Consider the following 19127-nt stretch of genomic DNA (forward strand, 5'->3'; position numbering starts at 1 on the left):
TGAGCAATAAGAACTACTGGGTGTAGAACTCAATACTGGTTTATTCACAAAACTTAACAACTATTTATATCAGTCTTAAGATAACAATTCGAGGTAATTATACAAATCAAGGTGAGCATCGTAATCATAATTTTAACTATTTACTAATTTCGACCTTGCGAACTTATAGCAAACGTGAGCTTAAAATCCATCGCAAACACCTTGACCGGCTAATATAAACAATTTTATATAAATATGTATGAATATTTAAAACTACCAAAAAATGTAAAATATTTAAAAAATGTCGTTTAGACATATTCCCCGCTCTCTCTGCTTTCTGCTGGAGGAATGTTTAAGGGTCGGAGTTCTACCATCTCGGTCTCTCTGGTCTTATGTCTGGGTTCTCGTTGCTTGTATTGTCTAATTTTGATAACCCATAGGAATACGCAAGACACTAGGATGATGATCAGTATAGTACAGCCCCCTGCAGTATACGAGTGGAGTGTGACCTTCTTCCATATCTTGTCTTCCAGCTGCTGGTCTAGTCGCTGCTCGTCAATCGAAAGTTTAGTCAGGTCATCTGATACCTTGAACACGGCTTCTCTCGAAAAACTGCTGATTGTGTTTGTTTCTGTATGGTGTAGGTCGCTGACATTAATAAATGTTGATGTTTTTGTATAACTAGAAACAACAGGAACGGTATCAAATCGGTTTGCAATTATATTATTTTGTTTTGTTTTTAGAATGCATGCTTCGGTTAATTGAATTATACCAGTGGTGTTTAATACCATTTCTTCTCGTATGCCATTGCACGTGATTGCGATGCTTATGGGATTTGGAGAAATAAACATCCATGTATTTGGAGTAAAAAGCTGTTTCCAAATAGTCGTGTGGAGGTTATGTTTTGTTATATTGCAAGAATTCCCTTGATGTCGTTGATATATTTCGTCAATGACGCAATTTGGACTGGCGTCTATGTTCCTAACTGTTGTCGGCGAACATAAATAATGGCTGCTTCGATGTATACATGCTGTTAACTCATTGTGTGATAGCTCAAAGTATTGTTGATTGTTGTAGTCTAAAGCCAAAATGTCATTAGGTATGTCCAGAGACCAGTAGGAATTATTTTCAACGTGTAGAGCTGTAGGATATACCTTCAGGAGGTTGAAATCGGAAATATCTTCAATGGCAAAATGTGTAAAAATTTTTGCCCATTGTCTTCCCTCTTCTTGTAGCGATGTCTTTATGGGTACCTGCCTTATTTTTAAGTGAGATGGTAATTTTTCGTTGGCTTTCTGAAGAATTTTGTGTACATGGGCTGGTGATAAGATGGTGAAAATCGATCCTTGTTCAAATAGTATCTTGAAGAGTATTAAATAGTAGCCACTTATTTCAGCTATGAAATTTGATGCCAGCTGATAGACCATAAGGATATGAATATTAACTTCATTACTGTCTATTATGCGCTCATACCCTTTCATCTTATTGATGATTTCCATACTTTGGCTTATTTTCTCTTGGAATCGATTGATGTGCTGCTCCATTTTTACTTCTGTATCATTGATCTGCGCGATAGCAGATCTATTGTTTTATTTTTGTATCAAAACTGAAGTTAGTAAAAATCGATGCTTTTCCTTGTATTGAATTTAGTTACTTAAATCTCGTTTTGTTAAATAGAATATAATTGTTTTTGTTAATTAATAATGCATAGTTAACAATGCTTACAAGTTTGCTTATTTTTTTATCTTTATTAAAAAAAATCTCTAAAAATCAAGTGGTGTGATAATTTTGTCCAGGAGTTTAGTTCACAGTCTTCTTCAGATTCAGAGCTTAGCATAGCAGAAAGAGAACCTCAAGCAAGAACATCCAAGAAACGAACACGAAAAATAGCACAGTGGAAGCGATTCGAAGCAAAACTAAAGCCAAAGAAAATAATAATAAACTATAGAAAATCCATCCCGTGTAAATTTTTTGACCACCTAAAAGGATCCCCGCTTTTCGAGCGGGGATCCATCGATGAAATTACGCGTTGAAATCTGGCCGATCGCTTGGCTGTGTTGCAAAATTTAATTTGGCGGTTGCGACTCGGCTGAGCAACACAATATTATTTTTGTTATTCGCTCTTGTGACGGACGTATCGATACAGGTTATCAACACCGGCAAAGCTCTCCGTCGATTTTTGACAAAACTTATTTACAAATAATTCTGTTATTTTTTAAAAATTTTGTCACTGGTTCTGTAATACATAATGTCGGGCAATCTATGCCAATATATTGAATGTAGGCGAACTAGAAGAGAGAATCCTAAGTTAAAGATGTTTAAATTTCCTTATAAAAATTCAAGTATTTGCGAACGTTGGATTTTAAATTGCGATAAGTCCTAGAGCACAGATGTAAATAGCTCCGTGCGAAGCTATTTACATCTGTGCCTAGAGTTCTATATAAATTTTCTGACTTTTAGGTAAATGAAAAATGTGTAAGGAAAATTAAATTTAAAGAATAAAAATATATAATACCGGTTTAAATAGTCAAATTCCAAAACAATAATTACTTTTAGATAAAACCTTAAAAATAGTACCATAACAAATAATAATAGTTATTTATTAGAGTAAAATAGGCGTTTTAAAATTACTGCCTTCAAATTAAACAAGAATCAATAAACGTGTTATATTGTTATACACAAAACAAAAACTATCATTGAGAAAACTATAATACACTGTCAGAAGGGTCTATATCCAAAGGAGCCTTTTAATTCGATTGTGTTTTTTCTATGATATTATCATCAAACTGAACATATTTAACAGGAATATAGTCCATCATATTTTTGCAGTTGAGGTCTGGAAGCAATGCTACCGAAATTTCAGTCGACCTTTTTTCCTTCTTTAGAACATTACAAGTGGTCCATTCCTCGAGCTGAGAGAAGGTCTTTTTGGTTTTAACCAACGTTTCTTGCCCCTGTTCAATTTTAATCCAGGCTATTTGTGAAATTTAGTCGTATTTAGATATTGGCCTGCCATGCTCTGAAAATCTTTAAAATCGTTTTTTTTCCATACGTAGTACATTAAAAGGTCTTTGGTGGCGTGCCTCTCTTATCATCTTTTCTATATTTTCGAGAGTGTAGTTTTTTACAACGCGTTTTCTCTTTTCTATTTGTGCAAAATCTCTATCACAAGTGAGATATGAATGGCCACTTATCAGAAATTTTTGCTCAACCTTTTCGTAGATACCTTTAGATTATTTACTTACTTTTATATTTTACTTTATTATTTACTTCTATTTACTCATTGCAGTAGCTGCAGGCGAAATTAAAGATAGGGGTGAAGTTATTCAGAAAATTCACGACAATTTAACATTACGCTGCAGGCTCTGTATCCAACAAAATGACGGCCACTTTGAGCACCTTTTAAATTAATTATTAATTATTATTATTTATTATTTAGTATTTTTTAACGTTATCCAATAAATTATTTTTTCCTTAGTTTTTATTAAAGTTATTTATTTTTAAATTCTGATAGAGTAAGTATAATAAGTATAAGTATAATAGAGTAAGATAAGAGTAATAAAGTGGTGCCTTTTGGGAAAAAGATGCAGGATACCTTTTTTCTGTTAAATTAACCAAGGATTCTTAAAATTTTTGATTATCAATGGCGTACTATTTTTTTCATTAAAAAATTACTCTAATGCCTATCTGATCTACGCCACTGGTTGAAACTAAAACATTTACTTTTTACATTTAAAGCATCTTTATTAGGTAGCTTTATTGAGAAAATTTGACACCGATATCTTAAACAGTCAAGAAACTAAAAATTAATTTTTTAATTTTTTTAAAAACTTTAACCCCCTGTATTTTGCTTCTGAGGCATTTTCGACCCATAGTGTCTTATATCAAAAGTTATATTTGAACGTTGCCTATCATCCCCCAAAAGCATGACCTTAAAAAAATCACCCTGTATAGATAAGATTTATGGCGCTGATAGAGCAGCGTACCTACAAAGCACTGGCCGTGAATGTTTACTAAATTTATCAAAATAGAGTAATTAATATAAGGGTTTTATCTGTTTTGTGAGTGATTAATGTTGAGTAGCAGTGAGTGTTATTATAATTTGCCTTAATAGTGCGATATTAACATAGAAAAAGTTAAGCTAAAACTAATAAACGTGCTGAAACTGTCAAGAAGGCGGAACTGGATCAACTAAGGTCTTTAATAACAGAAATATTAAACGAGAAGCTTACTGATTACTGATTTATTTCGTCATTTGATACTACATATACAAAAGAATAAAACAAGTCAGGAGAAAAAAACTGATAATCCTAATTAACTTATTTAAAAGAGTAAAATTATTCTAAAAAAAAAACCTGATTACACACATCTAAAACAGCATGTTTCTAAATTCGTTGACATCATAGACGACAGAACTTATATATTATTATAAATATATTGAAGTTATGTATTTATTTTAAGGAAGCAGGCAGTTGATTAAATAAGGTAATTCTTTCATAAAAGGGTTTTGTTTTTAAATCAACAAAGTTAAATTTTGGCAGATAAAGAGCATCCTTACATCTAACATTATATTTATTAATATCACTTACTTGATTTTTAAATATGTATAACAATAATTTAAATATATAAATGACGGGCATTGTTAAAATATTATATTTTTTAAATGTTTCATGGCAGTTCTCATATTTCAAATCTACAGAAAAAGTCTGAGCATCCAACACATTCTTTGAAAAACTTATACATTTATTTTTTTCCAAATTTATTATAAGGTGATTTCCCTCACACCAATCGTTAAACTTTTCTATAATAGTGCAGGCTTTGAACTCGATTTCCTACATACTTTCTCCTGTAACTACAATAGCAGTATCGTTTGCGTACATGAACAATTTAACATCGCCAATGAATTCTGAGAGATCGTACATAAAATAGGCCCCAAAGTGCCACCCTGTGGAGTTCCAAGTTCGCAGTTATACTGACTTGAGAAATCATCACCCACTTTTACAACTAAGGATCTATCTGTTGGTCATATATAACCCAATTCAATACTCCACCTCGCACTCCTAATCTCTCTAATTTATGTTTAATAAAAATCGGATTAATCGTTTCAAAAGCTCGAGATAGGTCAAACAGAAACGCCACTACATTCAATCTTCTTTCAATATCCCAGTCATACTGAATTAATTCAAGAGAAGCTGTTTTAATAGACATATTTTTTCGACCATGTTGCGAAGAATGTAGAATATTATATTTATCAAGAAACCGTACTGATCGATCATAAATAAGCTTTTCAAATATTAGGAGAAGCTACTTAAAACGCAAATAGACCTGTAGTTCTTAATTCTATTAGGATCATTTTTCCTGATACCCTGTATATACTCAATAAGTTCTTCTACGAATTTCTAGAATTTTAGCAGAATGTTTTTTAAGTACAAATATAAATCGATTAGAATAATCCGATCAAGACACGGCGGTTGTAAGGGAACTTTGTAACAATATAAAACAGATTAAAGATATAACTTAGACTAAATTAACATTTGTAAGCCAGCTTCTATACTTGGTTGTAATAAGGTCGAAACGTCGGCACATTTTACAGAGAAAATTAGTTATATGGTCGTATTTGCGGTTTTAATCTACAGTAAAAGCTCTTTATTCGCGGGGTATACTTTCCGTAAATATTCCGCGAATAAAGAAACCGTGAATATGGAATGGTAATTTATAAGTGATTATAGGGGATACGTTCCTAGGAGGCAAAATAACAAACAAGTACATACATACATATATAAAAAATTAATTTAATTGGAGTTTTTGACCATATTGAATAATTATTACCTTCAGGCTTCGGCAATGGCTTAAAAAAAATTGTAATTTTTTCTTGCTTGCCATTTTTTAAAAGCTCCTTTAATTCATACTGATATTCAGCAGTGGCATTAGCAATTTGTCTCTTAAAAATAAGACTTCGTTCCATCAATTTTCATAAAAAAATCACAAAGTTCATTTGCCATTTTTAAACCTTCGCTAAGATTTTTTGAATTAAATGTCACGTTTCCAGTGCTTGTTGAAGCCTCTTCTTCAATAGACTGCGAGTTTAACATTTCCTCCAAGTCCGTTTCAGTCAAATCTTCATCTTGCGATTCAAGCAGCGTCTGAATGTCACTTGATTCTATCTGTTTGAACCCATCTCGTCCTATTTCATTCGCAATTTCGGCTATGTTTGCAGTCAAAGTTTGAATTTGCACAGATTCCTCGTCATTTCCTGTAGTCAGAGCGGCCTGTGTCAAAAGAACCAATACGGCGGCGATATCATTTAACAATATACTTTGAGTATGTTGTAATAAGGTCAATTTTACTTTTTTATTAGTCCATTTGACGATGCGTTTACAAAGGATATTGCGTTGAATCATTTTTATCAATATATATGTACCGACGTACTGATTCGATCCGCGAACAAAGAAATTTTTAGCCGCGAATATAGAAATTGGATTGCATTTTTTTAATCCGCGAATAGTGAAAACGCGAATGAAGGAATCGCCAATAAAGAGCTTTTACTGTATTATAAGGAACATATTATTAGTTCTTGAAAAATCCTTTTGGCAGTAGTATATAGGTATATCCCATGACAAAGCAAACATCGAAAATAACTCTAAAACACATAATTCCACACGACCCAATAAATTCCCTCGAGTTTCGACGCAAATATGTGTGACTTTGTGTCCGTGTTCGAGTGGCGTACTTCTCTACTTCGAAATATTTCCATAAACTTCATATAATATTATTTATGATCGCGAGAGAAAACCCTAAAATCATCGAGGTAGACCGAAATCAAAGTTACGAGTTTAAAAGTCGCATCAGCGAGAAAAAATAAATCATTCCGCGCCTTTCGTTGCCTTTCCATTTTCCATGTGGCGAGTTTGATTTAAAGGGCTGCAAAACCGGCAAGAATTTTAATACGAATTTCTTTTGGGGAGTTTTACTTGAGGTTTTTCCTGAGACCAAAGGACTTAAAATACATAGAAATTCATATGTTAATAATTTATACAAAACACAATTTTTCTTAAGGTAACGCTATTAAAATTTCGAGTATTGTAGGGAGTAATATAATTAATATCTTGTGTGTTGCTAAAGGTCACCATTCACCTCTCACGATGTCAATCCATTATGTATTTCGTTACCCAACTTGGAACCGTTAAAAATAATGTTTTTCCCTTAATATTTACTTGAAAACGATATATAATTTTTAAAATTTCCCCGTATACTTTCCCCTTTCAATAAACGTCTATTTTTCTACATTTTCTATACCTTTCCTTGTATTTCACGTATTCTCTCTACTTTATTTATAGGACAGCGATTAGAGTTCCCGTCGAACTGAATTGAACTAGGTTAAGTGCATTTTAGAAAATAGTTTCGGTTCCTCGGATGGTAAATAAAAAAATCAAATTAGGTCCCATCTAGAACGTTACCGTATCTATTGCCGTGATATATTGCGGCAAACAGCTCCTATTGAATTTTTAACATGTCAGAAGGATTCGATTGGCTTTTAAACTGCAATGCGATTTTGAGGATATGTAGACTCTATAGAAAAAGTAAATTGTTAAGTGAAATTGCGCTTTAAAGAAGAAACACGTTTTACACGGAGCTTAAATGTAAGTGCATGAAGGAAGGATGGCAAGTAATAAGAAATAAAATATACTTATAAATATAGCTATTGTTGTTATTTCAATATGTAAGGTCAAAATAATACAAAATAATAGTATCTATCCATTTCAACGATTTTTTCTTTTCGTTACTGTAGTATTTTTATGCTGAGCTTAGGACTCAGCAATATGTGTCATCTTTAAAAGCATATTTTGTCTAATGTATAGTAGTCTCGCGGAGCCCATGGTATAATCATTATTATATTTTCTAATTTAATATTTTCTTGAATAAGTAACTTTATTAAACTATTTTTTGTCTTGTCATTGCATTCGGATTCCAACAGCTTATGGGCTCAGAAGCACAAGACACGTTATTTTTTTAAAGTTATTTACGTTTTGAGTTTGTTTAGTCGTGTCGTAAACAAATATAATGGCGGGTAACGAAAGCGCGATAATCGGTTCGTCAATTGATAAACTTGAAGGACGTGAAAATTAGTCGGTCTGGAAGTTTCAAATGAGTGCGTTATTAAAGTTGTACGGACTTTGGAATGTTGATAGTGCGACAAAAATTCGACGTAAGGAGAAAGCTTTGTCCAAAATAATTCTTTCCCTTGACAAGTGAACGTTTCCGCATGTAATGCAAACTGAAAATGCTAAAGATGCATGGAGTGCACTTGAAAAGGGATTTGAAGATAAATAATTAGATAGAAGATTAAGAATACTAAGAAGTTTGTGCTCAATAAAATTGGAAAAGTTTAGTACCATGGAAGATTATGTCAATGAAGTTATGGCCCTTTCTCAGTAACTTATATCCATCGGTACACCTCTAGATGATGAATTTCTAGGAGTTATAATGATGCAGGGACCCACTGAAGAATATGAGCCGATGGTTATGGCCCTTGGAAATTCGGCTGTTGATATGTTGTATTATATAAGTGGAAAAATGGCAAATTAAGCGGTGATAATGCTTTAGCTGCCAGGAGCTGCGAAGAAAAGGGACATTATAAAAATGTCCCTTTTGTTCGCAGCTCCTGCTCAAAATAAAAAGGATTCAGTCCATGAAGAATACTCAAATCCTAGTAAAAATAGGGATATTCTGGGAGGAAAAAGTGTCTTATTTGCTGCTGCTCTGCAGCTCTGGATGTTAAGGTAGGATGTTTTACTTTCCGACACTGCGACATGCGATAACGACGTGCGACACTGCGGTGTGCCGTACATTTAATCTGGCACTAGTCAAATTAGTGTGTTGTTTAACCTATCGACTTGCGGCACCGATACGGCGGCATCGCAGATGTCGCGTCGTCGCGGTACGTCGTCGAGAAAAACAAAATAGTTTCTGAACGACAGCGCAGCTAGTACTTTTGTAGCATCCTCGGCATCGGTCTATTTGGTAATTTTGGCGGTTAAATTATTTGTTTTTTTTTCTGCCATGTCACAAACCATAGATGATGACTCCGACGAACGTTTAGTAGATTGTGTCCGTGTATTTCCAGTTCTCTGGGAGATGAAAAGAAAGTCATATAAAGATAAGGTGGCCAAAGACAACGCATGGAAAAACATCTAGGAGATTTTGAGGCATTTAGGTCAGTAATATTACTATTTGATTTTAATATGAATGCAATCTCTTATTAATTGTTTTGTTGTTAGAGTAAGAAAGATTGAAATACATACAGGGTGTTTAGTAATTGAGTGCCGATACTTAAGGCCGGGTGATAATCCTTGGATGATTCTAAGACTAAAGGTCCATATGGATATAGGTCCGGCACACCCTAATTTTTAAGGATCATAGTGTTAAATAAAAAAAATAAATAAATATGTTTTTTATAATTATTGTGATACTATTCTGGATATTTTTATAAAATTTGGTACATATCTTCTATACATCAATATGCATTTTATGATGTACACATAATTTTAATATGTTTGGCGTCCGTACAGGTTTTGCCTTGAATATTTTTGTAGAGAAAAATGTCGCATAGTAAGAAAACAGTTGGTCGCAAACCCGCAATCTGCGTCGCAACAGTTCAACGCACGTCGTTATCGCATGTCGCAGTGCGTCCTCTCATATGATAGGAAATCGTTTACTGATTTGCACTCAGGACAGGAAATTATAGTTGCAAATTACGCTAAACGTTGTGTCAATGGAACCGGCAACAGTGTTGTGAAACTAGGGGTAGATGGCAGGAAAATGGACATTGTAGAAGTATAGTATGTTCCAGATCTTTCTGTTAATCTTTTATCAGTCAACTCTATTGTTTCAAAAGGATACTGTGTTTATTTTGACCTCGAGGGGTGCAAAATTGTTGATCAGGAAAGTGAAGAACCGGTGGCTACGACAACAAATGTTGATGGCCTATATAAACTGGATGTAATTCCAGATTATGTCAACGTCGCAAGCATCTCAAACACAGAGATGCTGTGGCATAGAATATTAGGACATAACCATTACAGCATAAAACTGTTACAAAATGGGTTGGCAGCAGGTATTTCTTATTCAGAAAAACAAGTTCCAGATTAGTGTGAAAGTTGTCTTAAAGATAAACAAGCAAGAAAACTGTTTCCCTATAAAAAAGACAAAGAGGTTGTGTCATATAAATTGGACTTTATTCACTCAGATCTTAGGGGACCTATGGAAGTTGAATCTTTTGGTGGTAAAAAATATATATTTACTGAATTAGATGATAACAGCAGAAAAATATTTTGTTATTAAGGACAAAAGATGAGGTTCCTGAAAAATTCAAGGAGTTTTGCTGTATGGTGGAAAATTCTTGCGTGATCGTGGGATATGAACTAACACTGCCGTACAGTCTTCAACAGAATGGATTAGCGTAACGATACAATCGTTCCATACTTGAAAAAGTTCTTTCTATGCTATGATTCTAATAGTTCAAAGGAAATGTGGGAGGAAACAGCCAACACAGCGGTACATTTGTTAAATCGTTCTCCAACATAGAAAATACCTGGATTTACGCCACAAGAAAAATGGACTAGCAAAAAGGTTGATATAAGCCATCTGAGGATATTTCGGGCTTATGTTCACACACCAGACGTGAATCAATGGAAATTAGATGCTAAAAGCAAGGAATACATCTTTGTGGCTTACTGTGAAAATAGTGTTGGATATCAACTTTTGGATCCAAGTATCTATAATTTAAAGATAGCCAGAGATGTTGTATTTTTAGAAGACTCAGTCACGGTGGATCCTACAGTGTCAGTGAGTGAAAGTAAAATCCAAGCAATAATCTGTAAGAAACCTGAGGAAGCTAGATATCCTTCTAGAATAAGACGTCAGCCTGAAAGGTACGGTGGTTGTATAACTGATATTTCTGATTTTGCAATGATAAGTTTGTCAAATGATCTAGAGCCAACAACTGTTTCTGAAGCATTGTAAAGTACTAGAAGTTCTAAATGGCGACAAGCTATTAAAAACGAATTAGATGTTTTTAACACTAACAATGACTAGTTGACAAACTTCACAATAAAAATATTGTTAAAAATAACAGGGTTTTTAAAATCAAACAATGAAAATGGGGAAATTGTTGAAACAGGGTGTTTCAGAACTATGGGATCAAACTTCTAGGGGTTGTTCAGTGTAACAGTAGAATCCATTTAAGTATAGGAACCCATGTCCGGAAATGTGTCACTACGCCACTACGGCCCTAAGACGTGTTTAAATTTAGAAAAAATATTAATTACCTAAATAGGACCTTTTGTATATGATACCATCACAACAATTGTTCAAAATGTCTTCCTCCAACCTCAATACACTAATTTAAACGCCGCACATGATTTCGGCGGACTACACTAAAAATTTTGATCCTCGTTTTAAATGATTTCAAATGCTGTTGCAAAATGCTGTTCAACCTCTGGCAATTCGACGGTACCCAAACCGCTGAGTCAAATACTCGCGTACTTGTACAGCAAAATGAGCCGGAGCTCCATCATGCTGAAACCACATTTGCTGTCTAACGTTTAGTGGAACATTTTCAAGGAGTTCTGGGAGAACTTCCTCCAAGAAACGCAGATAAATAGGTCCTGTTAACCGTTCCGGTAGAAGGTATGGTCCAATTAAATAATCATCAACAATGCCTGCCCATACGTTGACAGACCAACGATTCTGATGTTTTTGAAAAATTGCATAAGTCCCAAACATGGCTATTCCTACTATTAAAAATACCGTCTCTTGTGAAAGAGGTCTCGTATTCATATTCACGTCACGTGTGCTATTTGATGGTTCATCGGCAACTCGCTGAAGCACCTCTTCTTCAAATTCGACCGTTCTTACGGTTCGAGCAACACTAGTATCATGCATCTTGGTCTTAAACATGCCTGTGTTCATCAGAGAGCCGCCGATGAACCGCAATAAACTTTTTGTATCCAGAGCAGCGTACTCATTAACGAACTTGTAACTGTAACTGCAACAGTTACTGTATCAAAGGAACTACTGTAACCACGTTCTTTGCTCTCGCTACCCTCTCGATCCGTATTGTTCGCCGTGAGCTCAAGCCGCCATGTCGCAACCAGAAATGATAGCCAGTGCTGCTTTTATTTTAATAGATGCATTAATTGAAAAAGAAAAACGTCCTCGGCGATGGTGGTCTCATGCACTGTATAAAGAGAGAAGTGGATCTTCATTATTTCCAGCTTTGAAGATGCAACAAATTAGCGGACACTACAAAAATTTTACCAGCATGAGTCATGATTTTGAATATTGTATTAATTTAATTGGTCCGAAGATTCAGAAAATGAATACTACTTGCAGGGAGGCAATATCCGTTCAAGACAGACTAGCATGCATCTTTTTATAATTTTCAATTAAGGCCAAAACGTTTTCTTCATCCCACCTAATCTATTATAATATTTTTTTGGTTGCAGCGTTGCACGGCACACGCGAACCTCGCAAAAACAACGTCCACGAACCAACTGAGAATTCCTTTGTGTTCGTCCTAAAATCCGACAAAATTTGGCTCGCGGCAAGCGGCTCTGCGCGTGTTCGCGAACTCTGTTACTGAATTTGGTTGCTGTAACAGTTGCAGTTACAGTTCGTCAATGAGTACGCAGCTCAGGATGCTGTCGTTCGGGATAACGTTCATGATACAACCGCGATGCTGCTCGTGCATTGCAGTTTGTTGCTCCGTATGCCAAATGCATATCCGCCAATTCTTGATTGGTAAAGTTTTCCATTAGCAATAAATGTTTAAAAATTGTAAGCTATAAAATGTTTAAACATGACATTGAGAATTGACATTGATAAGCGTTGATTTTAAATAATTGTTGTTATGGTATCATGTACAAAAGGTAAAAATAAATGCAGCAGATCCTATTTAGGTAATTAATGTTTTTTTCTAAATTTAAACGCGTCTTAGGGCCGTAGTGGCGTAGTGACACATTTCCGGACATGGGTTCCTATACTCAAATGGATTCTTCTATTGCACTGAATAACCCCCAGAAGTTTGATCCCATAGTTCTGAAACACCCTGTATAAGGCTAGACTAGTAGCTAAGGACTTCAACCAAAAATATAGTGTTGATTACCTTGAAACATTTTTACCTATCGTTAGATTTAGTAATCTGAGGTTACTGTTAGCTATGGTGGTAGAATTAAATTTAGAAGTCAATCATTTAGACGTAGAATCTGCTTTCCTAAACGGTGAGATTGATGAGGAAATTTTTATGTCTCAGCCTGAAGGCTTTGAAGTTAAAGGTTCGGAAAATAAAGTATGCTTATTAAAAAAAGGAATTTATGGCCTTAAGCAAGCATCTAGACTTTGGTATGAAAAAGCTCATAAAGTACTTTCTTCTTCAAATTTTCTTCTAATTAAGTTACGCAGAGTTCTCTAGTTGTTGTTGCACTTTACGTTGATGATTTTTTTCATTTCTATAATAACCATGAAGAGGCTAAACTTCTAAAACACGAATTAAATAAAAATTTCCACATCAAAGACTTAGGACCGATTTCTTATATGCTAGGTATGAAAATAGAGAGAAATCGTTCCAAATGTGAATTAAAAAGACTAACTGCAATACTGTTACTACTCCATTAGAGTTCTAAACAAAACTGATTGCAATTTTCATATTTGCTGTAGAGATTCAAATTCAAAACTCTCGAGCATGCTTCTGAAGACACCTAAGTATTATGCTTTATAACCAGCAAGTAACGTAAACATATTTTCTGTACCTTTTCAATAAGATCTATATTAACTTCTGCCGGTGGAGCCCATATTACAGAAGCATACTCGAGATGTACAATTTAAAATGCGTTCAGATTTTCCAAGTTTTCACCTTAATAATACCATTAACTAATATAATTAAGATTAATACCAAACAGATGTGTTATTATATAGGTATGGAAAATTATTCAACAGTTAACATAATATAATATAATCATTGAATTTTCCGGTAATATCAACATGTAAATTATAGTAAACAAAATTATGCACAACTCGTCGACTGTAACAGGGTAACTAAACCCTAATATAAAGTTAACCCTACTGAAATCCGCCAACCCCAATTTGACTGCAGCTAATTCCGTGCTTGACGCCACGCGAGTGATCCGATGAATGTTTCATATCGGCCGGCATGATGAGCATCGTGAATTAGTTACGACATTCGACCTCCCAATCAGAGCTTGGGCGTTTAATTTTAGCCTGATGGCGTTTAAATTTTAATAGAGTCTGTTCGTTCCCCTCTGTTCCTTAACGAATCCGCTCTGGTACCTTTAATTTGCCTACGGGCATACTTCAGTTTGTACATATTCCTCACTGATTGAATTAATTGATGTGTTGACTAAGCATTAAAACTAGAACTTTATCTGAAACATTAATACACAACTTACAGGTTAGGAACTTTGTTATTTGGAGCATCTCAGAAACATACTGTGAAAATTAATGAAAGACTACTGGCAAAAACTGGGGAGCTAAGAATATACAGTGCATCCCAAAAGTTATGTCTAAATTCATTTAAAATTTAGGGGTGTGTTCGAAAAACGCTCGGATCCGTCGATTTTTATTTCAAGTTGCGCATTTTTGTACGTGAAGTTTATATATACAAGGTTGCTCAAAAATAAATTACGACCATCAACTTAATTTTTTCAAATAAAAGCACCTTTTTTTATTTCATCTTTGAATTTCGCGTGGAATTCTACGTATGTTTTATGCATCATGTCTTATACCTAAAGTCAACAGTTATCGAAAAAAAGACGACCAAACATTATTATTGAAGTTCACCTTACGAGTCACCTTATCTCGGAGAATTTTTATACAGAGCAAAATTCCATTCATTCGTGTTTTTTTGTATTGTTGGCTGGTGACCGTGTATTTTCATAGAAACTGTATGACAATTGTACGCCAAACAGATATTGTCAAGTGTGAAGTGTACTAGCAAAGTTTCTGTTTTCACAATGATAAAGTTAACCGAACGAGATAAAATAGAAATTCTGTGCATGGTTAGGTTTGGTGATAGAACACGTACTCAAATAGAAGCTGCTCAATTATTCAATAAAATCGATCCTGATCGTCCTCCGATATGTCAAAAGGTGGTGGGTAGAATAGAGGCTAAATTTAGAGAATTCGGTCATGTTAGAGATCTGCCGAAATCTGGTCGTCCTGCTCGAAGCGTTTTGCTTTCTTTGGAAGAAAATCCATGTAATGCTCTGTCGCAGATTGGGGCAAATTTACACATGGCGAAATCTATAGAATAGTTAAAAAGCACAAATATCACCTCTACAAAGTTATTCCTGTGCAAGCGTTATTTGACGACGATTTCGATAGGCGAAATGAGTTTTGTAAACGCTTACAAAACATGTGCAATCTAAATAATAATTTAGTAACAAATATTATTTTTTTCTATGAAGCCACGTTCTGTTTAACCCAATTACGCCTATCGTCCTTTTAAAAGGATTTCAAAAAGAAACCTGTATTTTTCTGATTCAGCTGACGGTTTGAAGATGTCGCCAGTGTCACATTATATTTAGTTAACATCTTAAACAAGCTCAATCGTGATCGTTAGGATTTTGTTAATTTTTGGATCGATAGTGACGAATAAAACACGCTGTGTTTCTAGTGATTTTGCAATGAGTGACTCAAGGTAAGATATGTTAAAACTCGTTTTTTTTTCGTTCTTGTTTTGATTGTTTTTATCAAATAACATAACATACTGACCTTTTTATATATTTGTGGTTATGTTTCACACTTCTTGATCAATCCAGGAGCGTTCAATTAAACGAGTCCTTTTAAAAGAACGGTAGGATTATATACTACCATGTGGTTTTTACAGGTATTGGAAAAAGCCACTAACCATGGCAGAAATCTTAGAGCAATTGGAGAATGACTCTACGTCGGACATTCCTACAGGCATTACAATTTTTCCACCCGAAAATACCAACGAAAACTGCGATACCGATGAAGATTCTGGGGCTGAAGACGATGTAGTACCAAATAATTTACCCGGAGTGCAACTAAGGGCCCCAGCGGAAATTGAACCACTATCCACTTTTGTTGAAAGGCGACCTAAACACATAAAGACGTTTGACTATACTCTCAATAAAGATTTAGAGTCTACGTTTATGCAATGGCAATCAGTTCAAACTGCACAAAGCAATCGTTCCCCTGGAAATATTTTCAAGCTGTTCTTTGATGAGAACTTTGTAGGAGAAATTGTCAATTTTACCAATATTTATGCACAGCAAAAAAACCGCCCCGGTAACGTTACTGCAGACGAGATGTACTGCTTCATAGGGGTGTTACTTGTCAGTGGATATACAACTGTTCCAAGGCGACATATGTATTGGCAAAATCGCAACGATACCCAGAATAAACTTATATTAGCCGCTATTTCCAGAGATAGATTTTAATTCATAATGAGTAATCTTCATTGTAGTGATAATACTTCCCTTGATAAAAAAGACAAGTACTCTAAACTGCGTCCTCTTTTCAAGAGCCTAAATAAAAAATTTGTTGATTATGCACCGGTTGAAGAGAATCACAGCCTTGATGAGGCCATTATACCGTATTTTGGGAGACATTGCGGTAAGCAATTTATTCGAGGCAAGCCTATAAGGTAGGGGTATAAATTTTGGGTAGGTACCCAAAATTTGGGTACCTACCCAAAAGTACCAAAGATACATTGTTTATTTTGATCCCTACACACAGAAAAATCCCGATGGATTTTTTCACATTTTGTTGTGTAAAAAAAAATGTTTAATTTTAATACACAATTGTTAGATAATATCTCACAGTCCTGTATAAAAATTCTCAGGCATTTTGTATATGTTTTAATGTGTATATTTCATACAATTATTGCATATTAAATTAATACAATATAAATGGATATTAATTATTAAGATAATGTGTATAAATATTCCACTTTTTTTTTTTAAATCCAATGCAGTTTGGTAAAAAATCTAATAACCAAGTATATTTTTACTACAATTTTTAATTATTTTTTTATTCTGGCTTGTTTTAACGTTGTCGATTTAACGTTGTTAATTGAAAATAATTTAATAGGATATTTAAAAATAAGCCCAATCAGCATAAGTTCTAATTTTATTTATTTAAATAATATCGTGATAATAACACGCGTAGGGAAAAAGGAAACGTAACTTTTTTAATTGGCGGTGTAATCTTTAAGATACATTTGATGGCAGCATTGCTATAATTCCCAGTGCCACAGGTGTTCAACTGTTCATTTTTCAGTCCTTCAATCCATCGGCCCGCATTAATTTGTTTTAAGGTTTTTTCGTTTTGTTAAGTGTTAAAATTGCATAAGAAAAAAATGAATATATTCGTTGAAGATAAACTTAAGGAGTGGGGTTTATTGGACCAACTCCAGGAGCAGTTTGTAGGTAGGTAATTAGGTAAGCACCATATTTTTTTTTGCATTTATTGTATACTTTGGAATTTACTGGATATTTTGATGTTTAGACAGGTAGCTGGTACCTATTTAGTTTAACTGTTCAGTGATAACTGATAACTTTACTTATAGAATAGATAAGTAGGTATACTTACTTTTTTTACATCTTTTTTATCTTTATACCTATCCAATTTTAATGTAGAGGTCGGTTAAATTTGTAACCTTTATTGCATTTGTATTTCAATTTGTATTACAAAATGGTATCTATTTAATCATAGCACTGTCTGACAGTCCTGTACCGTCCTTTTCAAGTCCTGTAGTAGTATTGTAAGGAAATTTGAACACCTATACCTACATATACCTACTCACTGTGGGCAGCCACTAGCTCTCACACTCTCCATGGTAACTAAACTATTATCAACAAACTAAAAACCTTTTAAAATTAAATTTTAAAAATTTCTTAAAAATTACCTAGGCTATTACTATTAAAACAAATAATTAAGTTTTTTTTTATTGGATAGGAAGGAAGGCTCCTGTAGATATATAGTGTCCACCAAGATCCCCTAAACTTACATGGAGCTATAAAGGAGACAGTGTAAAATATCTATGGAAAAAACTTAGGTTTGAAACGATTGAAGAGAAGATTTAATACATTGCTTTAATGTATTAATGGTGGAATTTTCGAAAATATTTCATACAATTAAATAAATTGTTAAAATAAAAAAACAGCTTTTTTTTATCCTGTTTTTTCCAGGCGCACTAGAATTTATTATTACACAGATTTATGACGAAATTCTCTAAAATGTATTTTAAATTTTTATGAATATAAATACAAAACATTGTAAAAAAAAACTCCAGTTCTTATGTTAATTTGATATACAAACCTAAAATAAGTAACCTACACTATATTTAAATTTATAAAACAATATATAGTATTATTATACACAATTTGTTTTAAAATTTAATACTTGAAATGAAAGAAAATAAAATATATTGTTAAAACAAACTACACTAACGTGTGTATTTAAAATGCACAAATTGTGCTTTTTTACTGAACAATTATATTAAATAAATATAAAATATTGTCGAATTTAAGTACACAAATAGTGTACTATACATACAATAAAATAAATCAAATTGATACACAATTTGTGGATTATAGAACCACAGTTGTTTAAACACAATAGCATAGAGAAATTCTACACAAATTGATTCTGTACCATTTCCAGAATCAAATTGTTTGTAAAATCTATACAATTGTTGAATTTTTATTCACCTATTTTTAAGAGTGTACCAAGGTGCGTCGACAACAATTCCGGACAAATATAAACACCTGGGTTTGGGAGCGTCAGTTGTTCTCCAATATTCAGATGTTTTACAGAAAATGCCTTAACAGCCCTTTCACATATTTTTTGACAATTTTTTCACATCTTTGTCACTTCTAAAGGAGCTAAAATTGAGGAACATCAACGCAACTGGTACTATACGTGAAAACCGGATCCCACAATCTCCATTTAGCAATACGGCAGTTCTGAAGAAAAAGACACGAGGTACATTTGAATGGGGTGTTGCCGATAATGAAATCGCATTATGCAAATGGAATGACACAGCGTTGTTACTTTAGCCACCAATGCATGTTCAGTTTTGCTAGTAAATAAGGTCAAATGAT

General features: G+C 33.8%; 1 protein-coding gene across 1 annotated transcript; it reads right to left on the minus strand.

Moving 5' to 3' along the window:
* Positions 1 to 287: 287 nt before the first annotated feature.
* Positions 288 to 1523, minus strand: LOC126740460 (uncharacterized). The gene has a single exon (XM_050446495.1). The coding sequence runs from the start codon at positions 1521 to 1523 to the stop codon at positions 288 to 290; it is 1236 nt and encodes a 411-aa protein (XP_050302452.1).
* Between the last annotated feature and the right edge of the window lie 17604 nt (positions 1524 to 19127).

Source organism: Anthonomus grandis, chromosome 1 (assembly GCF_022605725.1).
Source record: "Anthonomus grandis grandis chromosome 1, icAntGran1.3, whole genome shotgun sequence".
In the NCBI taxonomy this organism is placed as follows: domain Eukaryota; kingdom Metazoa; phylum Arthropoda; class Insecta; order Coleoptera; family Curculionidae; genus Anthonomus; species Anthonomus grandis.

Excerpts from the sequence above, each read along its gene's own strand:
- LOC126740460 (XM_050446495.1), bottom strand. The coding sequence starts at position 1,523 with ATGGAGCAGCACATCAATCGATTCCAAGAGAAAATAAGCCAAAGTATG.